This window comes from Dermacentor albipictus, chromosome 9, assembly GCF_038994185.2.
Source record: "Dermacentor albipictus isolate Rhodes 1998 colony chromosome 9, USDA_Dalb.pri_finalv2, whole genome shotgun sequence".
Classification (NCBI taxonomy): domain Eukaryota; kingdom Metazoa; phylum Arthropoda; class Arachnida; order Ixodida; family Ixodidae; genus Dermacentor; species Dermacentor albipictus.
In genome coordinates, this window is record NC_091829.1 from 35,055,002 (window position 1) to 35,073,164 (window position 18,163).

At 45.5% G+C, this 18,163-nt stretch overlaps 1 protein-coding gene across 1 annotated transcript; it reads left to right on the plus strand.

Moving 5' to 3' along the window:
* Positions 1 to 6,486: 6,486 nt before the first annotated feature.
* On the plus strand, positions 6,487 to 16,641 carry LOC135906509 (protein phosphatase inhibitor 2-like). Its single transcript, XM_065437935.2, has 5 exons — positions 6,487 to 6,815; positions 7,189 to 7,350; positions 13,266 to 13,357; positions 14,448 to 14,592; positions 15,904 to 16,641. The coding sequence occupies exons 1-4, from the start codon at positions 6,595 to 6,597 to the stop codon at positions 14,564 to 14,566; spliced, it is 594 nt and encodes a 197-aa protein (XP_065294007.1). The 5' UTR covers positions 6,487 to 6,594; the 3' UTR covers positions 14,567 to 14,592; positions 15,904 to 16,641.
* Positions 16,642 to 18,163: the final 1,522 nt, after the last annotated feature.

An 18,163-nucleotide genomic window follows, 5' to 3' on the forward strand; every position in this document is an offset into this window, starting at 1 on the left:
CGATGGGGGCGAAATGCGAAAACACCCGTGTACTTAGATTTAGGTGCACGTTAAAGAAGCCCAGGTGGTCGAAATTTCCGGAGTCCCCCACTACGGCGTGCCTCATAATCAGACAGTGGTTTTGGCACGTAAAACCCCATACATTATTATTATTATTATCTTCGACAACGCGAGCGTAGCGTAGCGGTGGCTGCAGTGTCAAGGTCATTTTTATCACAAACACCTGCGCACAGCGCATTGTGGTGGGGATCATTATTGCGCAACGCAACGCGCCCTTCCGTTGATCGCCCGCGCCAATGCCACGTCGCTCCTCCTGTCAATTGTCTCTCTGCGTCACACCACTTCCCTGCTCCTCCTTTTTCCGTTCCGTGTCAAGTGTTGATCTGTTATGGTGTTTTCGCCATGCGTGGCCTGCTGCCACACGAAAACCCTTGCGACGATACACACCGTGAACGGGTATCGGGGTCGGCCCTGCGGGCGTGCTTTAAGAGTATATACGTTACTGCCCCGGTATTGTCTCACCCACTCCGGCCTACATTACAAACCGGGGAACAACGCGGACGGCCCAGTACCTACCTGCATAATGCTATTGCATTAAAATTTCTTCCGCGTATTGGGTGCACGTTAAAAACAACACTCCAGGTGTTCTCAATTAATCCTTAGTCCCCAACTACGGCCTGTCTCATAATCATATCGTGGTTTTTGGCACGTAAAATTCCTGAATTTAATTAATTGATTAAGGTTGAGCTCACGCAGAGAAGGAACATTTATTTGAGCGAGATGTTTCAGGAATACAAGTCTCGTAATACTGTTACGGGGATGTTGGGACCGGATATCATGCGCAGCAGGATCAGGAGGATCCACGGGGTGACGAGAGAGAGACAGTCGGCGTCCTTGTGGAGGCGTCCAGACCTGTAATTGACAATGACTTAAAATTCCCGGAGCCGCGAAGCCCAGCGACCAAGCCGTCCTGTCGGGTCCCGGAGGGAGGACAGCCAGCAGAGTGCGTGGTGGTCTGTGACGACCGAAAACGTGCGGCCGTACAAATATGGCGGGAACTTGGCGACAGCCCAAACTAAAGCCAAGCACTCCCGCTCGGTGACGGAGCAATTTCCGTCGGCAGGCGGTTGGCGTAAGCTGTCACGCATGCACTCGGTACCATTGTGTTGTGCGGGCGTGAACAGCGCCGATGCCGTGGCCGCTTGCGTCGGTGTGGACTTCGGTCGGTGCAGAAAGTAGTGGGCAAGTATGGGAGGGGTGGTGGTCAGAAACCCGATGAGAGCGGCGAACGCGTGAGCCTGCTCAGGGCCCCATGAAAATGGCGTGTTCTTTACAAGATCTGTCAACGGCAGAGCAACGTCGGCGAAGTTTTTGAATAGATAGATAGATAGATAGATAGATAGATAGATAGATAGATAGATAGATAGATAGATAGATAGATAGATAGATAGATAGATAGATAGATAGATAGATAGATAGATAGATAGATAGATAGATAGATAGATAGATAAAGTGGTCGTCCGAGAATACGGTCCTATATGTGTTCATCTGAATGATTTCCATCTTAATTGGTCTTCGGCAGTGGCGTATCAACTATTTCTCGAATGGGAGGGGGCCGGGGGGGGGGGGGCAAACCTAAAACGATCTGACATCTCTCTCTCTCTCTCTCTCTCTCTCTCTCTCTCTATATATATATATATATATATATATATATATATATATATATATATATATATATATATATATATATATATATTACAAATACTATTAAAATAAGTGAAATAGCCTGGAAATGCGTCTGTCAGTTATACTTACTTTTTAACAGACATAGACATATTTATCAATCACACGCGGTGAACCATGGGGGCCCGAAAAATTATTTGAATTTGAATTTATTTCTTGCAACTATGTAAAATCTCAAGATGATACACGGACAAAAGGCAATGAGAGGGCCTTACAAAGGTACCGGATCCCGCCAAGTAGCAGCAGTACAGCGCTCATAAAATATGGGAATTTCCTACAATTTTAATAATTAAACAAAGAATTGCACTTGATGTTCAAATCTACAGCATACATGCATTGCTACTTTACGTAATAGCATTGTCGAGGTTATAGGCAACGTTGTACAGTCAACATAAATTACTTGCAATATTCACAGGAAAAAAAGGCAGCAGATGTGTCCGACCCTGGGGGGAATTGCAACCAGATTTCCACCGAAGCAATTTCTTTGGAACAGTGGCAATAAAAGTTTAGGTTTCTTTTGAGTATGTCGCATACTTTAAAATGTTGCCCCGTAGTTATATGACTGTTCCGTTTGAAAACTTGCGCACATATGTAATGCTTTGGAGCACTTCTTGTTGGAAATTTTTAAAAAGCCAGTAATTCATCAGCACACATACTACTTCGCCGTAACTTTCACCATGGTGCCTTACTTTCCTCCCTCACCCCCCCATCATCTTGATTTCCGCTAGATTTGATATCGGTTGGGTTCACAGTTATCCCAGAACAGCGGGATAAATTGTCTGTTCGCAAAACACGTTCGTAAAACTGCGGGTCGCTTGCATACGTAATTTGCTGCAAATGCCATAATCAGCCCCCTGTCTAGAAGTTTACCTACATATTGTCCATAACGCGCCCTTGATTTTCGCCACTTAAAAACAAAATGTCTTGTTTAATTCACCGAGGACATCGCTGAAATCTAGTTGGAACATGTTATGACGCCTGAAAATAGGAAAAGAAATTTCCTATTTTTTTGCTATCAGTAATTATATGCAACGTTTCTAACTGCACCAGAAACGCAAAAATTTTGTCACACATTGCAGTTACCATGTCCCCCGTCCGCTTTGTTGTAAAGTACAGCTATGTTGGGACACTGGGAAGCATAGCTGATAGCTGCCATATCACACGCTCTAACACTTGATTTTTTTTTAAGTGAGGCTGTGTTTGATCCAGCCATACTTCGCACAGAGTTTCCATAGCGTACCAGCATTTTTCGCTAAATTTGGTCTTGGCGGCTTTTACAGTTCTCCCAGGGCAGCGGGCTCAATTATCTCTAGCTCGTGAGGCACGCTCATAATACTCTAGAGTGCTTGCATACGTAATTATTGCGAAAGCCCATGTATAATCTGTCCCCATTAGCCATTAACCTGTACCCGTTCACTTGTCCTTGCAGTCACCAAACAAACAAACCCCTCCCCCCTCCCGGTTCCGGTTTATACGCCTATGATCTTCGGGAACGTTGCCAGTTTGCTGAGAGAATCGTCCTTCAGTATGGAAGGAAACGAGCACCGCATACCCGTCTGCTAGAGTATGCGATGCAGCAACGGCTTTAGCCATTTGCTGTCCACTCACCACGGAGACCTCGCGAGATTCCTTTATCAGACGAAAGCAAGTATAGAGAAGGCAGCGACACGAAGGCGTATACATGTATCGTTTAGTGTGTCCGGATGTGAGACATTCCACAGCTGGGGATAAAACTTGCGGACCTTCGTTATCTGTTTTCCAAACGAGGCACTCGTAAGTATAGGCACTCGATGGACCTGGGTCAGCAGGCCCCGTATTTACAAAATTGTTCTCGCGCCAGAAACGTTCGCGAGAGCAGATCGAAGCCAACTAGACTCCATCCAATCGTTATGCCAGACGTATATCCAGACTTGGAAAAAAAGTATTCGAAAGAAAAAAATACCGCAGTGGTTTTAAATTGGCCGAGCCGTTGGTCGGCTGTATTTGTCTTCTGTTAAAGTCAGTTTTTCCTTAAACTTGAACCAAATAATAGAAAGATCGCAAAATCACTGGTGTCATAACGGCACTCGTAAACAAGCTCTTAAAATCAGGGATTTCACAATATAATTCTAAAGTTTGCAGCTAGGTGTGTAAAATATTAGCGAAAGCGGTCGGTCAATGACAAATAGCTAGCTTATGCGTGGGTGAACAGAAAGTTTTTAAAGCAATTAATTTGCAGCAAATTTTCATCGCAGTTCTCGCCAACATATGTCAAGTCCACTTATTGCGAACCCTCGGTATAACGATGCCTGCGTGATGGCCTTTGCGGTCTTAAATATCGCCGTTTAATTAATTCCGTTATTTTTATCCAGTTTTATAAAACGTTTAAGGCCTAAATCGAAATCATGTGATTCCAGTAAAAAAAATCATTGAGTCCGGTTGGATATTTTAATGGGACCCAACTGGTCCCAATTGGACATCATAGGAGGGCCAAATTCCAATTGGGCATCATGATAAGTTCAATTGGTTCCAATTGGACATCACTGGAGCTTGGTATGCCAGTTGCTCCCAAATGGACCCAATTGGAGGTCACTTGACTAATCTCGTGAAAGAACAGAATAGTTGGTAATAATAATAATAGCAGAATTACAATGTTAGTTTTCTAGTAAAACAGCTTTGTACTTTGGTGTGATCAATGGAGAAAAGCATTTAGCTTTCAGTCAAGTTAAACATCTCTTTTGAAATTTCGCCAATTTCTCATGAACCACTGGCATCACTTGGTCAACCAAATATTGCTTACATATAAGCACCTGACATCCATCGCTCATATATAGTGAAGTGGTGAATGTTGGTTATGTGAGTGAAAAGAATTGCCGTAGTGAGTTCATCTATGAGCAGGGTTCTCGAAAGGGTTTTCAAGTGTATCGGTGCTATATCAAGGTAAGGGCACAAGGTTTTTTTTTTTTTCTCCTTTGCTTTGTTTTTCAAGCTGGTCCCATGTAACTCTAATTCAGAGACCAATTGGGTCCAAAAACCACTTGGTCCAATTGGACCTGTTGGATTTTTCCAATGGCTGTCCCAAAACACAATAGGAAATATCCAATATGTTTTAAGTGGAAATTTCCAATTGGGTTCAGTTTTTTTTTTTCTGGGTTTGGTCACGGTAATGCGACAGTCTGTTAGCGCAACGAACCTAATTCAATCATATTAGTTCAGCGGTAAAGCGATGAGACCATTATAATCTTTTGTTTCTCTGGGTTTTAAAAGCCGGTGTTTCTTTCCTTTTCTTTTGCTGATAAGCGAAACTAAAGACCCGCTGCCCTGACACTCACACGCTGATCATTTCACGGAGTAATAGAGAACTGCAGCGCGAGATCCTCGTAAAATCCGGTTGCGCGCGTGGATATAATGCACAACTGAGCACCACCAAAGCTGCTTCCCTGCGCAGAAGATGCGTCATTCACTGATATACACAATAACAGCGACAAATGAGTTGACGGCTCTCGTTACAATTTCTATCTTCACCCTCGCCAACGGCGCCCGCCAAAAACCTACCGCGGGACCCATTTGGCCCGCGAGCGGCGCGTTTGAGCCTTCTAGCTGCCAAGGCTAAACATATGGCATCCTTCACCCCGAACCCGCAGCACACTCCGCGTTTCTTTCTTTGTCTTAGCTTCCCTCTTGTTGCTAGCGCTGTTTTAACTCGCCATAACAGTGAAGAATAACCCTGGCGCCGCGCCTGCAAAGCAACGCCACGTCGGCCTAGCGTGCCGCCCGCGAAATACAGGACTGAATTTCCCGTTCGAACAGAACAATGGGACAATCGTTCTCCCATGCGTTCTCCGCACAAGCGGCTTTAACACCGATCATTCACCGACGCCAGGAATGTATCTATCGCGTGGCGAGAAACGACGCGGCCGCCTAGGCTGCAGCAAAAGCAAAAGTAGCTCGCCGCTATCATCATCATCATCGCTTGTTGATTGAAAAGTGGAAATATGCCTTCGGAACGATCCTGTTTAAATCTATTGTCAACGTAATGCTTAACCATCTGCTTAACTAACTAATGCTAAACTTGAGATGTGGGCACAAGGTCATCAAAGGAATACATTTGATTGGCAGCGCTTCTTTACACACTCTCTCACTCTACGCGCGAGGCGGCAACAACGCCTCCTCTCCACCCCTCCCCATCCTCACTTTTTCTTTCGCTTTATTGCGTTGCATAGAGTACGAATCAAACATGGCGGAGCAACTGGCGAAGAGGCCTGCTAAAGGAATATTAAAGCCATCCAGCAGCTTCGAGTACACCGAAGCGCGACGGCAGTAAGTCACGCTTGTGCTTAGCGGCGGGAACGTGGACGCCCGTGCGTTGTTTGCTCATGTCAGGCACGTTTCTGACTCCCTGCGTCTCCCGTGTCGAGTGTGGTTGCTGCAGTCTCGAGTTGCACTGGAATCCCGACTGACTAGCGCGATGCTCGCGTAGCTGTGGTAGCAGCCCCCTGTTCGTACCCGTCTGGACGGTACGTTGCGAACGGTCTTTCGCAGCGAAACACTGTCCCTCAATTGCGCTGGAAAGTTCGCGCGTGAGCGTCAAAAATTCACGTCCTCCTGTGCGAATGGCTTGCGCACGGTGCGCCTCGGGTTACAGCACCTGACTAGTATAAAGTAAGGGGGGAAAATAGAGTTGACGCGCACCTCGTAGCCGCTGTCAAGCGGCACCGTGTCTCATTTTTCTTCACTTCAAGCGTGTCTCGGCGACTATTATGCATATTTGGAGCCGGAACCGTCGACGACGAAGAAGCGGCGCGGCATGTCAAGCTTACGGCGACGCCGGCCCTTCGGTGTCGGTGGGCTTGGAGGCGATGCTTGAAAGACATGTCACGGTACACGCCGGGCGGCCGTTCGTACCGGGGTTACTCGCCTCAGGAGTACCTCGACCAGGCCTACATTCAGCCGGGCTACCGTTACGCCCCGCAGCAAGCAGATTACTTTCAGCAAGGCCCGTCAAACTACAGCCGCCAAGTCAACGCCGCGCCTGGACCTTCGCAGCAGAAAAGGGCCATCCTGAAGCCGTCGGGCAGCTTTGAGAGCAGGGTGTGAGTCATTGCTAAACCAATTGCTAAACGGTTCGTCGTTGGCGGGTTTCGCGACGATGGATCAACCCGCGTAAATGTTTACCGTCGAACGGGCGTGCCCGCGATCCACTCGGGTTCAGGGTCGGTAGATGGGCCCGTGCAACCTTCTCAGTCGTGTCTCGTGGAACCGACCTGACGAGCCAGACGAAGTGAAACTTCTGTTTTATGTTCCACCATTTGTGCGAAGAAAGTTGTGCGAGGTTTCCGTCTATTGAGCAGACGTGTGTCGTAGTAGGTAGTGCTTTCTAAAATGAAAAAAAGAAAAACGTGGCAGTACTTGCCAAGTTGTGACGGTGACACTGGCCCATGCACTGACTGTGTGCCGTCGTTGCAGGAGCGCACAAGACCTCAAGTGGGACGAACAAAACATCAAAGAGACCTTTCACCCAAAGAACAAGGACTATGGCTTCATGATTGTCGATGAGCCCAAGACACCTTACAACTACGACACGGCCACTGACCCGGGAGGTGTCAACCCTCAAGCAGTAGCTCAAAAGTAAGCACCGTTTTGTCGTTGCCCTTAATTGAAACATTAATCAGTTTTAGCTGAGCATCGCTTGCACTCTGCTCTGCTTGGAGCATTTTTGACAAGTACATCCCAAAGGCACGCAATGGCTTGGCTGCAAAACGAAATAGAAACCAAGTAGACGAAACGTTGTACTCCACTTAGTAGGCTCTGTGGCGTAGCGTGGGCAGCATTCTCTGTTCCGCTGCTGGCATCAGTGTTGTGCACATGTGTACTAGCAGTCCTTCTGAACATGTGCGTGCAAATTGTTAGAATACTTGAGTCTGAGCAGAGTCAACTAAAGATGCTTAGCTAAGACACTCTATTAAGTGGCCACTAGGTAAGAGTAATGATGTACAGGCATCATCATCATCATCCATAATGCTGTGGCCACCACTGTGAAAATGCACTGATGACAGCACGGGGCTAACAAGTGACAGGTAGGATGGCCATCTGTCCGATTCTTTCGATCAGTGCCCTCTTTTTCTTTGTTCATTTCCCACCTGTCTGTTACCTTTAGTCTCAGTTTGACAATTTCTCAGTGCTTTGCTCCATGGTAAGTCCAATAGCCAATTTTTTTCTCACACATTACTTCCCTTAAATGTGTAGTCTTTCAGAGCTCGTCTGAATTTCTACCAACCAGAATGCACCTTTAAAATACCAGGCCAACAGACATTCTCTGTGTCTTCATTTTTTTGGCATGGTGATCATAATATAAAGTAGCCCACCCTTCGATCTTACACTAAGCAGGTGTTGAACACAGGCTTGTTAGAACATCTTTTTTATTTTTAGTTCTGCAGCAGTTGAAAACAAATACAAGGAACTGAACACAAGGATGGACTAGAGCAGTTCCAACATTTGACTTCATTCAGAAGAAGAATGATGTTAAATATAAAGGATTCAGGAAAGTGAGAAATAATGAACTGAGGCATGCATGAAGCACACACTCGTAGCAATATGACTGAAATAATATTGCACATTGAATGCTGAAAGTCTCACAAATGAGACTTTAATCAACCACACCTTTTCCTCAGTGGTCCCAAGTTATGTTAAGCTGACATACTGATCATGTTGTCCTGAAACATTAAAAAAAAATTGCTTCATGCAGTTCCTTTTTTTGTTCATGATCTCAGCAAGTACACAGACCGAAGAAAGGGTTGCAAAAACACAAAGCCAGCATGGTTGTTCTCAGTCACCTGAGAAATTGAAGGCCCTTAGCTGTTGTGTGGATAAGGCTAACAATGACCAACTAAACATCAGTGCACCATCAAATATGCAAATAAGTTTGCCTATTGTGGAACAGAAGTGATATGCTGAATGCCACTGTAATCACTGCAGTTCTTTTGTACTGGCATTAGGGAAGTTCAGCAGTGCTTATTACTGCAAAATAAGTGTAGCATACGGTATGGTATTACTGTTCCATATCAACATACCATGATGATTGACAATGCTTTAGCTGCATGTGTTGCTCAATATGTAAGGCAACATGGTAATTAAGGTAGTGGCTAATATTCAGGCATTGCAGAATAAAATAACACATGTCCAGCCTAAAAGATTCATTGTGGCAAATATTAGAAAGTGTTACAGGGTTTGTCTGTAAAGTAATGAGACTGGGTCTGGTAAAAGTATATGATTATTCCGATCAATACATATTCTTCAAGATAGTCTCCTTAGGCGTCGATACACTGCTGCCAACGCAATACCATGCAGCAAACGCTCCCTGGCAGTCAGCTGCCATAACCCCTCTCAGCCAATCTCTGACAACCCGTTGGATGGCGGGTACATCATTGAAATGGTGACCTTTCAAGCTTCTTTTAAGCTTTGGGAACCGGAAAAAGTCTGCTGGGCTCATATTGGGGCTGTAGAGTGGCTGCGGCAAGGTTGCAACCTCGATCCGAGCCAGGTAGGCAGTCACAACGAAGGCTGTGTGCGCTTGAGCACTGTTGTGGTGGAGCTTCCAGCATTCGCCAATCTCTGGTCATTTCCATTTGACGGCTCTGTGAAGGCTCTCAAGGATTTCTTTGTAGTACAGGGCGTTGACGGTTCATCCTGGAACCACAAATTCTTTGTAGACCACCTGACGCTTGTCAAAAAAGACAATGAACATTGTCTTTACCTTGGACATTGACATTCTTGCTTTCCTGGGGCGTGGGAAGTTCGCGGTGTGCTACTCCGAACTTTGGTGCTTGGTTTGAGGGTCGTATTGGAACACTCTGATTAGTCTCGTGTTATTACGCCATCTAAAAAGTCCCATTCACGTTTTAACTGCACCAACATCTCGCGGGAAATGTCAGCTCATTGTTGTGTTTGTTTATCACTCAACACTTCTGACACCAATTTCGAACAAACCTTCTGCATGTTCATATTTTCAGAAATAATTCTGTCAACCGTCCTTTTGCACATGTTGAAGTCTTCGGTGATCAATCTGATACTGAAATTACGGTCAGAGTCTAAGAGGGTTTTACTTTGGCCACACTTTCAACCAAACGACTCATTGAAGAGCATCCAGATCACTCCATGTCTTCAAGGGTCTCTCATCCGTTCTTGAACTCACTGAACCACCAGATAACCTGGGTCCTCGACAGGGCATCATCTTTGTAAACCTCCTTAACCTAGGCAAGCATCTCGGAAGCAGTTTTGCCCAGGTGAAAGCAAAATTTAATTGCGCACCGGTTCTTCATCGAACGCTCCATTTTTGACGTTTTCTGCTGTGACAAAAACTCAAACACAGCATTTGCGCCACTTCAGATCCTCCCTGCATCAGAGCTCGGATGCTGCTGCCACCTGGTATGTTACTTAGAATACCCACCATGAATCCTGCCTCCGGGAAGCGTGCTATTGGTGACTGCAGCGCCGTGTGGTAGGCAGTCTCATTACTTTACGGACAAACCCTTAGCTTGTCCATACATGTATTGCTCCTTATGGAAGTGCCATGCTATAGTAATTTATATGTTGATGGCAGTAGCAACACTGGTTGCAACATTATGTGACACTTCGCTAACTACATGTGCAACGTCTTTTTGTCATATGGGTACTCTCGTCGAAGCAGTGTAAAAAAAAATGAAATGCTTGTTGTCAATTGCATAGTTGGTGACATTTTACATGAGTAGATAAGCAGAATATTGTTAGTTACTGCAATAACTCTATGTCATGTCTAGTTGAACTCTCTGCCACAAGATGGCACCACCAGTCCAGCTGCTCAGGTTTATTTTCCCAGTCAGAAGTGGTCTCCCTGATGCCACTTCGTCATGTTGCTGAAGGTGAATTAAAATTGACTCGTTCCTTAGTGAAAAAGAAAAATGCACCGATGATTGCAATACTCCCTGATGCAAAATTTGAGCGCAGCTCTATAATGTTTTCATTTCACAATATATTGAGGCATCGCACCGATCACCACATCAACTGGCAAAGCCACGTCAGTGAGGCAACTCAGGCCACACAGTTTCCGTTTCCCAGCAACTGCAATCTTCAGTGGGAAATGCTTGCAGCGAAGGCTATGTGCAAAAGTGAGCTTTCTGGTTCCTTTTTTCTTTCCCCCGGATGGTCGGCGCTACCGCTGCTGCAGGATGGATGGATGGATGGATGAATGATTGAGGCTCAACCCTTTGAATCGGGCGGCGGCGGCGCGCGCCAACTAGCCTTTAATGGTTCTATATGCATGCATATCTATGTATTTACTCCTTTACTTTTGCGTTGATATTATCCACCAATCAGATAGTCTCCGTTTAGTTATTTATACCTGTTCAAAGTCTATTCTACTTTCACTGTCTTTAAAACCCAAAGCTTTGAATAGTTCCCCGTTAGATTCAACTGCAGGGTGAAGTTGTTTACAAGCAAGTATCAGGTGTTCAGTCGTTTCCTCCTCCTCTCCACACGCCTCGCACACCAAATCTCTCTCCTGGTATCTGGCTCGGTATGTTTTAGCCCGCAGTACACCTGTCGTGGCTTCAAACAACAATGAGCTTCCCTTAGAGTTATTGTAAATATTTTCTTTGGCTATTTCTTGCTTAAACGTGCTGTATGTCTCCAATGCCGATTTGGTTTGTATTTCTGTACTCCACATACCTCTCTCTGTCTCCTTAACCTTTTTCTTAACAGATGATTCCTTACTTGTCCCCCCGCTACTGCCCAAGTATTTGCTTGTCAATTTTCCAGTTCGCTTCCTCCACCTCGTGTCAACATTCCTCGTGTATAAGTAACTGAAAACCTTCCCAACCCACCGAATTTCCCCCATTTTTCTCAATCGCTCCTCAAATGCTACCTTGCTACTAGCCTCTCTGCCCTTGAAAGAAGACCATCCCAGATCCCCCTGCACTCCAAGATTTGGTGTCTTGCCATGTGCTCCCAGTGCGAGCCTACCCACACCACGTTGCCTAATTTCCAACTGTTGTCGGGTCTCTGTTCTAATACATAGAACTGCATTGGCAAGAGTCAGGCCTGGAACCATTACCCCCTTCCATATCCCTCGTACTACCTCGTACCTATTGTAGTTCCACAGTGCCCTACTCTTCATAATCGCTGCACTTCTGTTACCTTTAGTCGTTAGATATTTAGATATCTAACGATACGTGGAGCAGATGCGTGGACGTGAACGCCATCTGGTGGGGCTTCAAGGTGGCTTCCTCCGCTTTCCTCCTCATGCTCTCTTCGCTATCACAGTCTTCTGCTCTTCTTGTCACCCTCTACCCGTACCCTCCTCCTCCGCTTTCCACCTCATTCTTCCACTATAGCCTCCTCCACTTTCCTCCTCACCCGCCGTGGTTGCTCAGTGGCTATGGTGTCAGGCTGCTGAGCACGAGGTTGCAGGATCGAATCGCCGGCCACGGCGGCCGCATTTCGATGGGGGCCAAATGCGAAAACACCCGTGTGCTTAGATTTAGGTCACGTTAAAGAACCCCAGGTAGTTGAAATTTCCGGAGTCCTCCACTACGGCGTGCCTCATAATCAGAAAGCGGTTTTGGCATGTAACACCCCATAATTTAATTTTTTTACTTTCCTCCTCACACTCTCTTCTCTATCGCCGTCTCATTCCCCGCTGCGTTCCGTGTTCGCTCGGTTACGCCAATGGAGGACTAGGCATGGCACTGCTAAATGCAGGAACAGGCACCTTAGAGCTGTGCTGTAATATACGCTGGCACGCACGGCGTAAACTCTGTAGCCAATGCCAATTTCTTGCTGTGTCTTGGCTTGATCCAGCTCGGCTCACAAAACTGTGCGAGCACGTTACCATATGCACTATAGATGCCGTACCACGCGGAATGCCTTGCCATATGGTAAAGTGCATGCCAGTACAGTATTACCATATGGTAACATGGCAGTGCTAAAGCTCTCTGCTAGCTCATTGCCACCGCTAAAAGAGTTCTTGCACATGACGTATTGGGCCTGCTTATTGCCTCTCTCTTCATACAGGCCAGCCAATCGCAATGGCACTACAAAAGTGTGTGGCATTCCCTGTTCAAACTGCAAATAGGGTGGCAGAAATCTAGAGTTAGAAGAGGCAACTGTCTTTCTTTTGGAAGAATTGAGGTCTAGATGCTGATGGCCTTTGATGGCCCATTGGTGGCTTGCTATGCTGATGTGTGGCACGTGAACAATGCTAAATCATAAAGTTGTGCTTTGCTCCATCATGAATGTATAACTATGTTATTGGTGTGATCACATGAGATGCCAGCCAAGCCACTGGGTAAAACAACAACTGTGCACAGAACGTGTCACTTCAGGTTGCACTTGCCAAGTATTCAACGACTTTGCCACCAGAACACGTTCTGAGCTGCTGTGGGCTTCACTGTAACTGATGTCCTGGATCTTGCAGTTTCAATTTCGTCGTTGCAGTGGAATACTGATTGAAATAAAGCATAGCCAACCTGATGTTAGAATTACTTTGTTATTTCTTGCTGTACATGCAGAATACAGTCAGCTACATCAATGGAGCCCAGTGCACTCACCCCTGCAGTTATTGTGTCGGAAGATCAAAAGAAGGCGGAGGAAGCGGCAAGAGGTTTGTTGACTTAGCGTTGTAGGCATGCTTACTTTGTGCTTTAGTCTTGATTCCACACTTCGTGTCACACGGGCACAAAATATGACATTAACTGATTAAAGGGACACTAAAGGCGAATATGAAGTCAAGCTAAAGTGGTGGACCAGTGCTCGAGAATCTCCAAGGTGCCAATATTATTGTGAACAGAAACTTGTTGCAAAAAGCATCCTTGTATTATCAGATGAAATAAAATGCTGCTTGTCCAGTTTTTTTTATTTTTAGAAAAAAATAACTCGTTGGAATTACCCTTGACAACGATGCGGGCAGCCGAAAGGTTTTGTTTTCGCTCGACTCCGTGCCGCCCACGCTTTCGTGTTTCAGTAGTTTCATTATTGCATAGCGCTGTGCTGGTTTTGCTGGCTCGGGAAACTCGCACAAACTGGAAGTAGCTGAGAATTCAAATTCCATGTGATGTCGCGGGATGCACCAACAGTCTGGGCCACCTGACCAAAAGGCAGCTGTAGCGTTGAATCCACTGCTCTGTCTTGGCTCGGTACCATTGTCTGTCGGGTGCCATTTTACTCATGGACGGTAGAAAAATAGAAAAAGGTGGTGATGGCATATGCAATGTCACCACTCCCCCTGTTGGGTGGCGGGAGATTTGAATTTCGAAAAAGGTGCGCGGACCTTTCAGATGCACTTTTCTCGAAAACTAACTCTCTTCTTGGCACAAAACAAGCGTTGCGAGGTTTCTGGAATAGTATTTAATCAGTTACCGTCGACTTAGTATTTGCCTTTAGTGTACCTTTAATGCCTGAAGGTTTAGTAATGCCATTTGCGTGGTGTCACACGGACATATGTAGTGTCACTTGAGGCACAGTGCCTAATAATGTGTTTAGTGTTATTTCTTGAACTTTGACCCACTAAATGTCTTGTTTGTATGTGGTACTAGGATTGCAAAAACTTACTGCACTCACTGCTGCTATCTTCATCGTAACAACTAACGTCATTAAAAGTGTGTTTGTACAACTTCATATATAATGGTATTAACCTCAGACACATGGTGCAGGTGCAAGTTTTCTGTTTTCTTGTGCATGCCTGCTTTTTGCAGCGGAGAGGCACAGGAAGTTCGAGGAGAGGCGCAAGAAACATTACCACATGGAACGATTTATGCCTCCGGAGAACACTGGGGAGAACGACGACGATGAAACAGATGATAGCGAAGACTGACGTTGCTTGTGGCATAAGCCATGCAGGTAGGAGAAATTTGTTTGCCTTAGGTCTATTCAAGTTGCCTGCATGTCCGGAATTGCACATCCACACATTGCTGTTTGTTTCAATGGTGCAGCATGGTGCCATCTGTTAGTTTCAGCCAGTGCAGGGATCCTGTGAAATGTGCCCAAGTTCTGCACAGGCACCAAACAGAACTGGCACTGAACTGCAGTGAATTAGTTCATAAAGTGCAGGGTGAATTGAGTTGAACTTTTCTTTTGAGCTTGTTCTCGCACTTATGTTTCCCTCGCCTAGCAAGCCATGCCAGGAACTAGCCACACACACTTGACACACACGCACACACCTTTTTCTTGCGGAAGAACAACCAGTCTGTAAAGATTGTGGGGCAGTTTTAATCATGAGCCATTTGTAAATAGCCTGTCTGTTTTAGGAAACAGCACAAGAAACTTTCTTTAAAATATTTTACAGATAGCACATTACTTATCATCCTGATCATCATTTAGAATAATCACCACCAGTCAAATTGAAAATTCGTGCACAAACTATAACCATAGCATTTGTTTGTGCATTTTCTGTGCATTTTCTTTGTGGTTGGGTGAAAACAACGCCAGTTAAGGTGTGCATCAAGCGTAACTGCATTTGCACTGGGACTTTATCGTCCCCTGGTTGTGAGATTTGCTGCAGTGGGACTACACTGGGGCTGTGTTATGATGAAGCTGCAACGGACACCAAAATATTTTGTTTTATATTCACTATAAGTGTAAAGGCTATAAAAAAGAAACACACCATCGGGTCTATATGAAAGCAACATAAGTATGATGGCCTGGCGGCAGCTTGGCTTACCAGTCAGTGACACAGGAAAAACCCAAAAACTACAAGCGTGTGCTTTGCATCATTGATGATATGCAACCTTGTGATCAATTTGTTTACATGGGAATGCCTTCATGGCTTGCTGGCTGTGAACCCGCAAGGTCAAGCCATTGGTCAGAACAGGCACGTACGTGTATCCAGCACGTGCTGTTCCAACTTTCTCGTCATGGGTAGTAGACATTTTTGCTTCCAAAAAGCACATTATGAGCTGTGAGTGCAACCACTGCAGAATCGGATCTTGCATTTTTGGCTTCGCTATAGCTGCACAAAATACTCAAGTAAAGCATGACCAGCCTAGTTTTAGGTTAACTTGATTATACCTGTGTTTGTTATGTCCATCTTTGAATGCATGCGGACAATTTCACTGTCTGCCATCCACGCATTAGTTTCTATACATGAGTACACCATATGCTGAAGATTTTTCTTCTCTCTCTCTCTCTCTCTCTCTCTCTCATTGCTCACAGAACTTGCTTGTTGGCTGGTGCCATGCACACCAGCACAGCTCACGGATCGCTGCCCATTCGTCTGGCCACGCCATGGTGTTCCGTGCTCGAACTGCTCGGCGTCAAATTTTTCTCGTTTGCCATTGGTGGCACATTGTCTTTAGTGACAGCTGTGTCGTAAGCCCACAAAAATTCCCTTCGAGCCCTCGGCGTGTCGAACATGCCTGCTGCTTTTAGGGAAAAGGTGGAACTGTGCTAAGTTATTATATTTTTTTGCGGATCCTCGCCGCACCTGCTAGTTAATGTACAATCGTAAATCAATTTTTTTTTCCCTCGGACGCAGCGCTTGTATAGTGCTTTCTGTATGCTTCCATCCCTCATTCCCCCCCCCCCCCCCCCTTTTTTTTTCTCCTGCCCATCTCCGATACTGGACTCCTCTGGCAAGCTTGGGACACGCACAGACAGCACAGAAAATGTGCAGTTCTGCATTGTGTGCACTACAAGGAAGTTAGTCAAGTGTCGCCTCCTGGTGTTGTGTGGGTGAGACGGTGTGCTGCCACCAAGTGAGAGCCACTGCAACTGCATCTGGTCAGCGGCGAGTCAAAGTTGTCCTAAACGGCGGCCAGTATGTTCTGCTTTGGGTGATGAACTCTCTCGTGTGCGACGGCACCGGCATGTGGGGGAGGCTTTGCGTGCTCGTAGGAGTCCCTGTGATTGTGATCCCCGGTCATTAAATGATGCTGCAGAATTGTCCCAGTGTGTTGAGTGTTTTCAAAGCTGGCTTATACGACAAGGCACATGCCTGAACCATGGTGGAAACGCTTGTGGTACACTTAAATTCAGTGCACGTTAACCCTTTCTGGGCCAATGATTCCTGCTGGAATCGTAATTCTGTAGGAAATACCGTAAATTGAGAGAAGCAGACACAAAAGCTATTCTCAGAAATGCGAGTGTGAGGAATACTAACTACATAATTTTTCGGCATTGTACTACAGATATGTATAAGTGGTTTATCCTGGTATTTCGCAAATGCCCCTGTGTGTCGTGATGCTGAGCTGAGGTCTTTTACGAGTGCTCCTTTTTTGGCGAGTTGGAATAGCATACTGTGGCGGGGTGCCTTACTCTGTCCCTGTCTTCAAAGCACAACCCACCACTGAAACCTTCATGCTGTATTTTTGGAGCCTGCTGCCTAATGCGCATAATCTGCTTTGCATAGCACAAAAATGGTTTTCAAATAACCAATCCATTATAATTGTGAATTGAGAGGTGTGAAGAACAACTTGTTGCTTACAATGCCTGAAGTTGTATGCATTACATGAAAAATGCCTTCAATTCAGTGCGAAAAACACCATTGAAAGTCTTTTATTTTTTACTGTCTTTCATCATTTAGTTGCATGTAACATATAAAAAATCACTTCATTATAAAAAAATTCGGACTAGGAAGGATACTCGTAACTGATTTAGTGAAATTTTGTTGCAGTTGTCCTTCAACTAGACTTCTTCCCATGACATCTATTATTACTGATTACTGGAGAGACATCTGTCCGTCCAATCCATCATGACTGTAGCCAGCAGTCATCTTCATCTGACGGATGAGAATGACTGCTTCATCCTCATCTGTCGTGCTTCCCTGTAACGTCATGTATCTTTGGGACATTACGCCCACTGAATCAATCGATCGCGCCAAAAGTTTCAGCCATGGGGAAGGGTTAGCCTTGTTTCAACTTTGGGTCGTGACAGGGTCACGACCCACACACACACAATAACACGTTGGCACACACAATATAACATTGGTTATGGCCATCCTTCTTTGGCTGGTCTAAGAGTGTTGGTTTCGGCTACTTAGAGTCGAAAACTATCCCACAAGCTGCTAATCTGCCAAGACAGGTGGACTGGCCAACCAGTCATTTCATAACTAAAGCACTGCCATGTTGCTAGGGGAATATAAAATTGCACTTGAGTCAGTGTAAGCAGCAGTGCGTATAATTTAAATCTTGCTGTGAGCTTCTACTGCTATAACAGCTAAATGAACTTAATTGTTTTGTAGTGTTGACATGTGGCTGTTCTAGAAAAAGAATGGCCGTTTCACACTAAAGCAAAGCATTGAAAGCAATAGCAATGTTTATCATCACACAGAGCGATAGGCAAAAGTGACACATTTGTGCAACACAGCATGCAAGGCAACTTTGTCTGCGCAGCATAAGCAGCTCTGTGGCAGCTACCAGGCATCTCCTTGCGCTGGCATGACGAATAGTGCCGCCCATGTCATTGCAGGCATCGC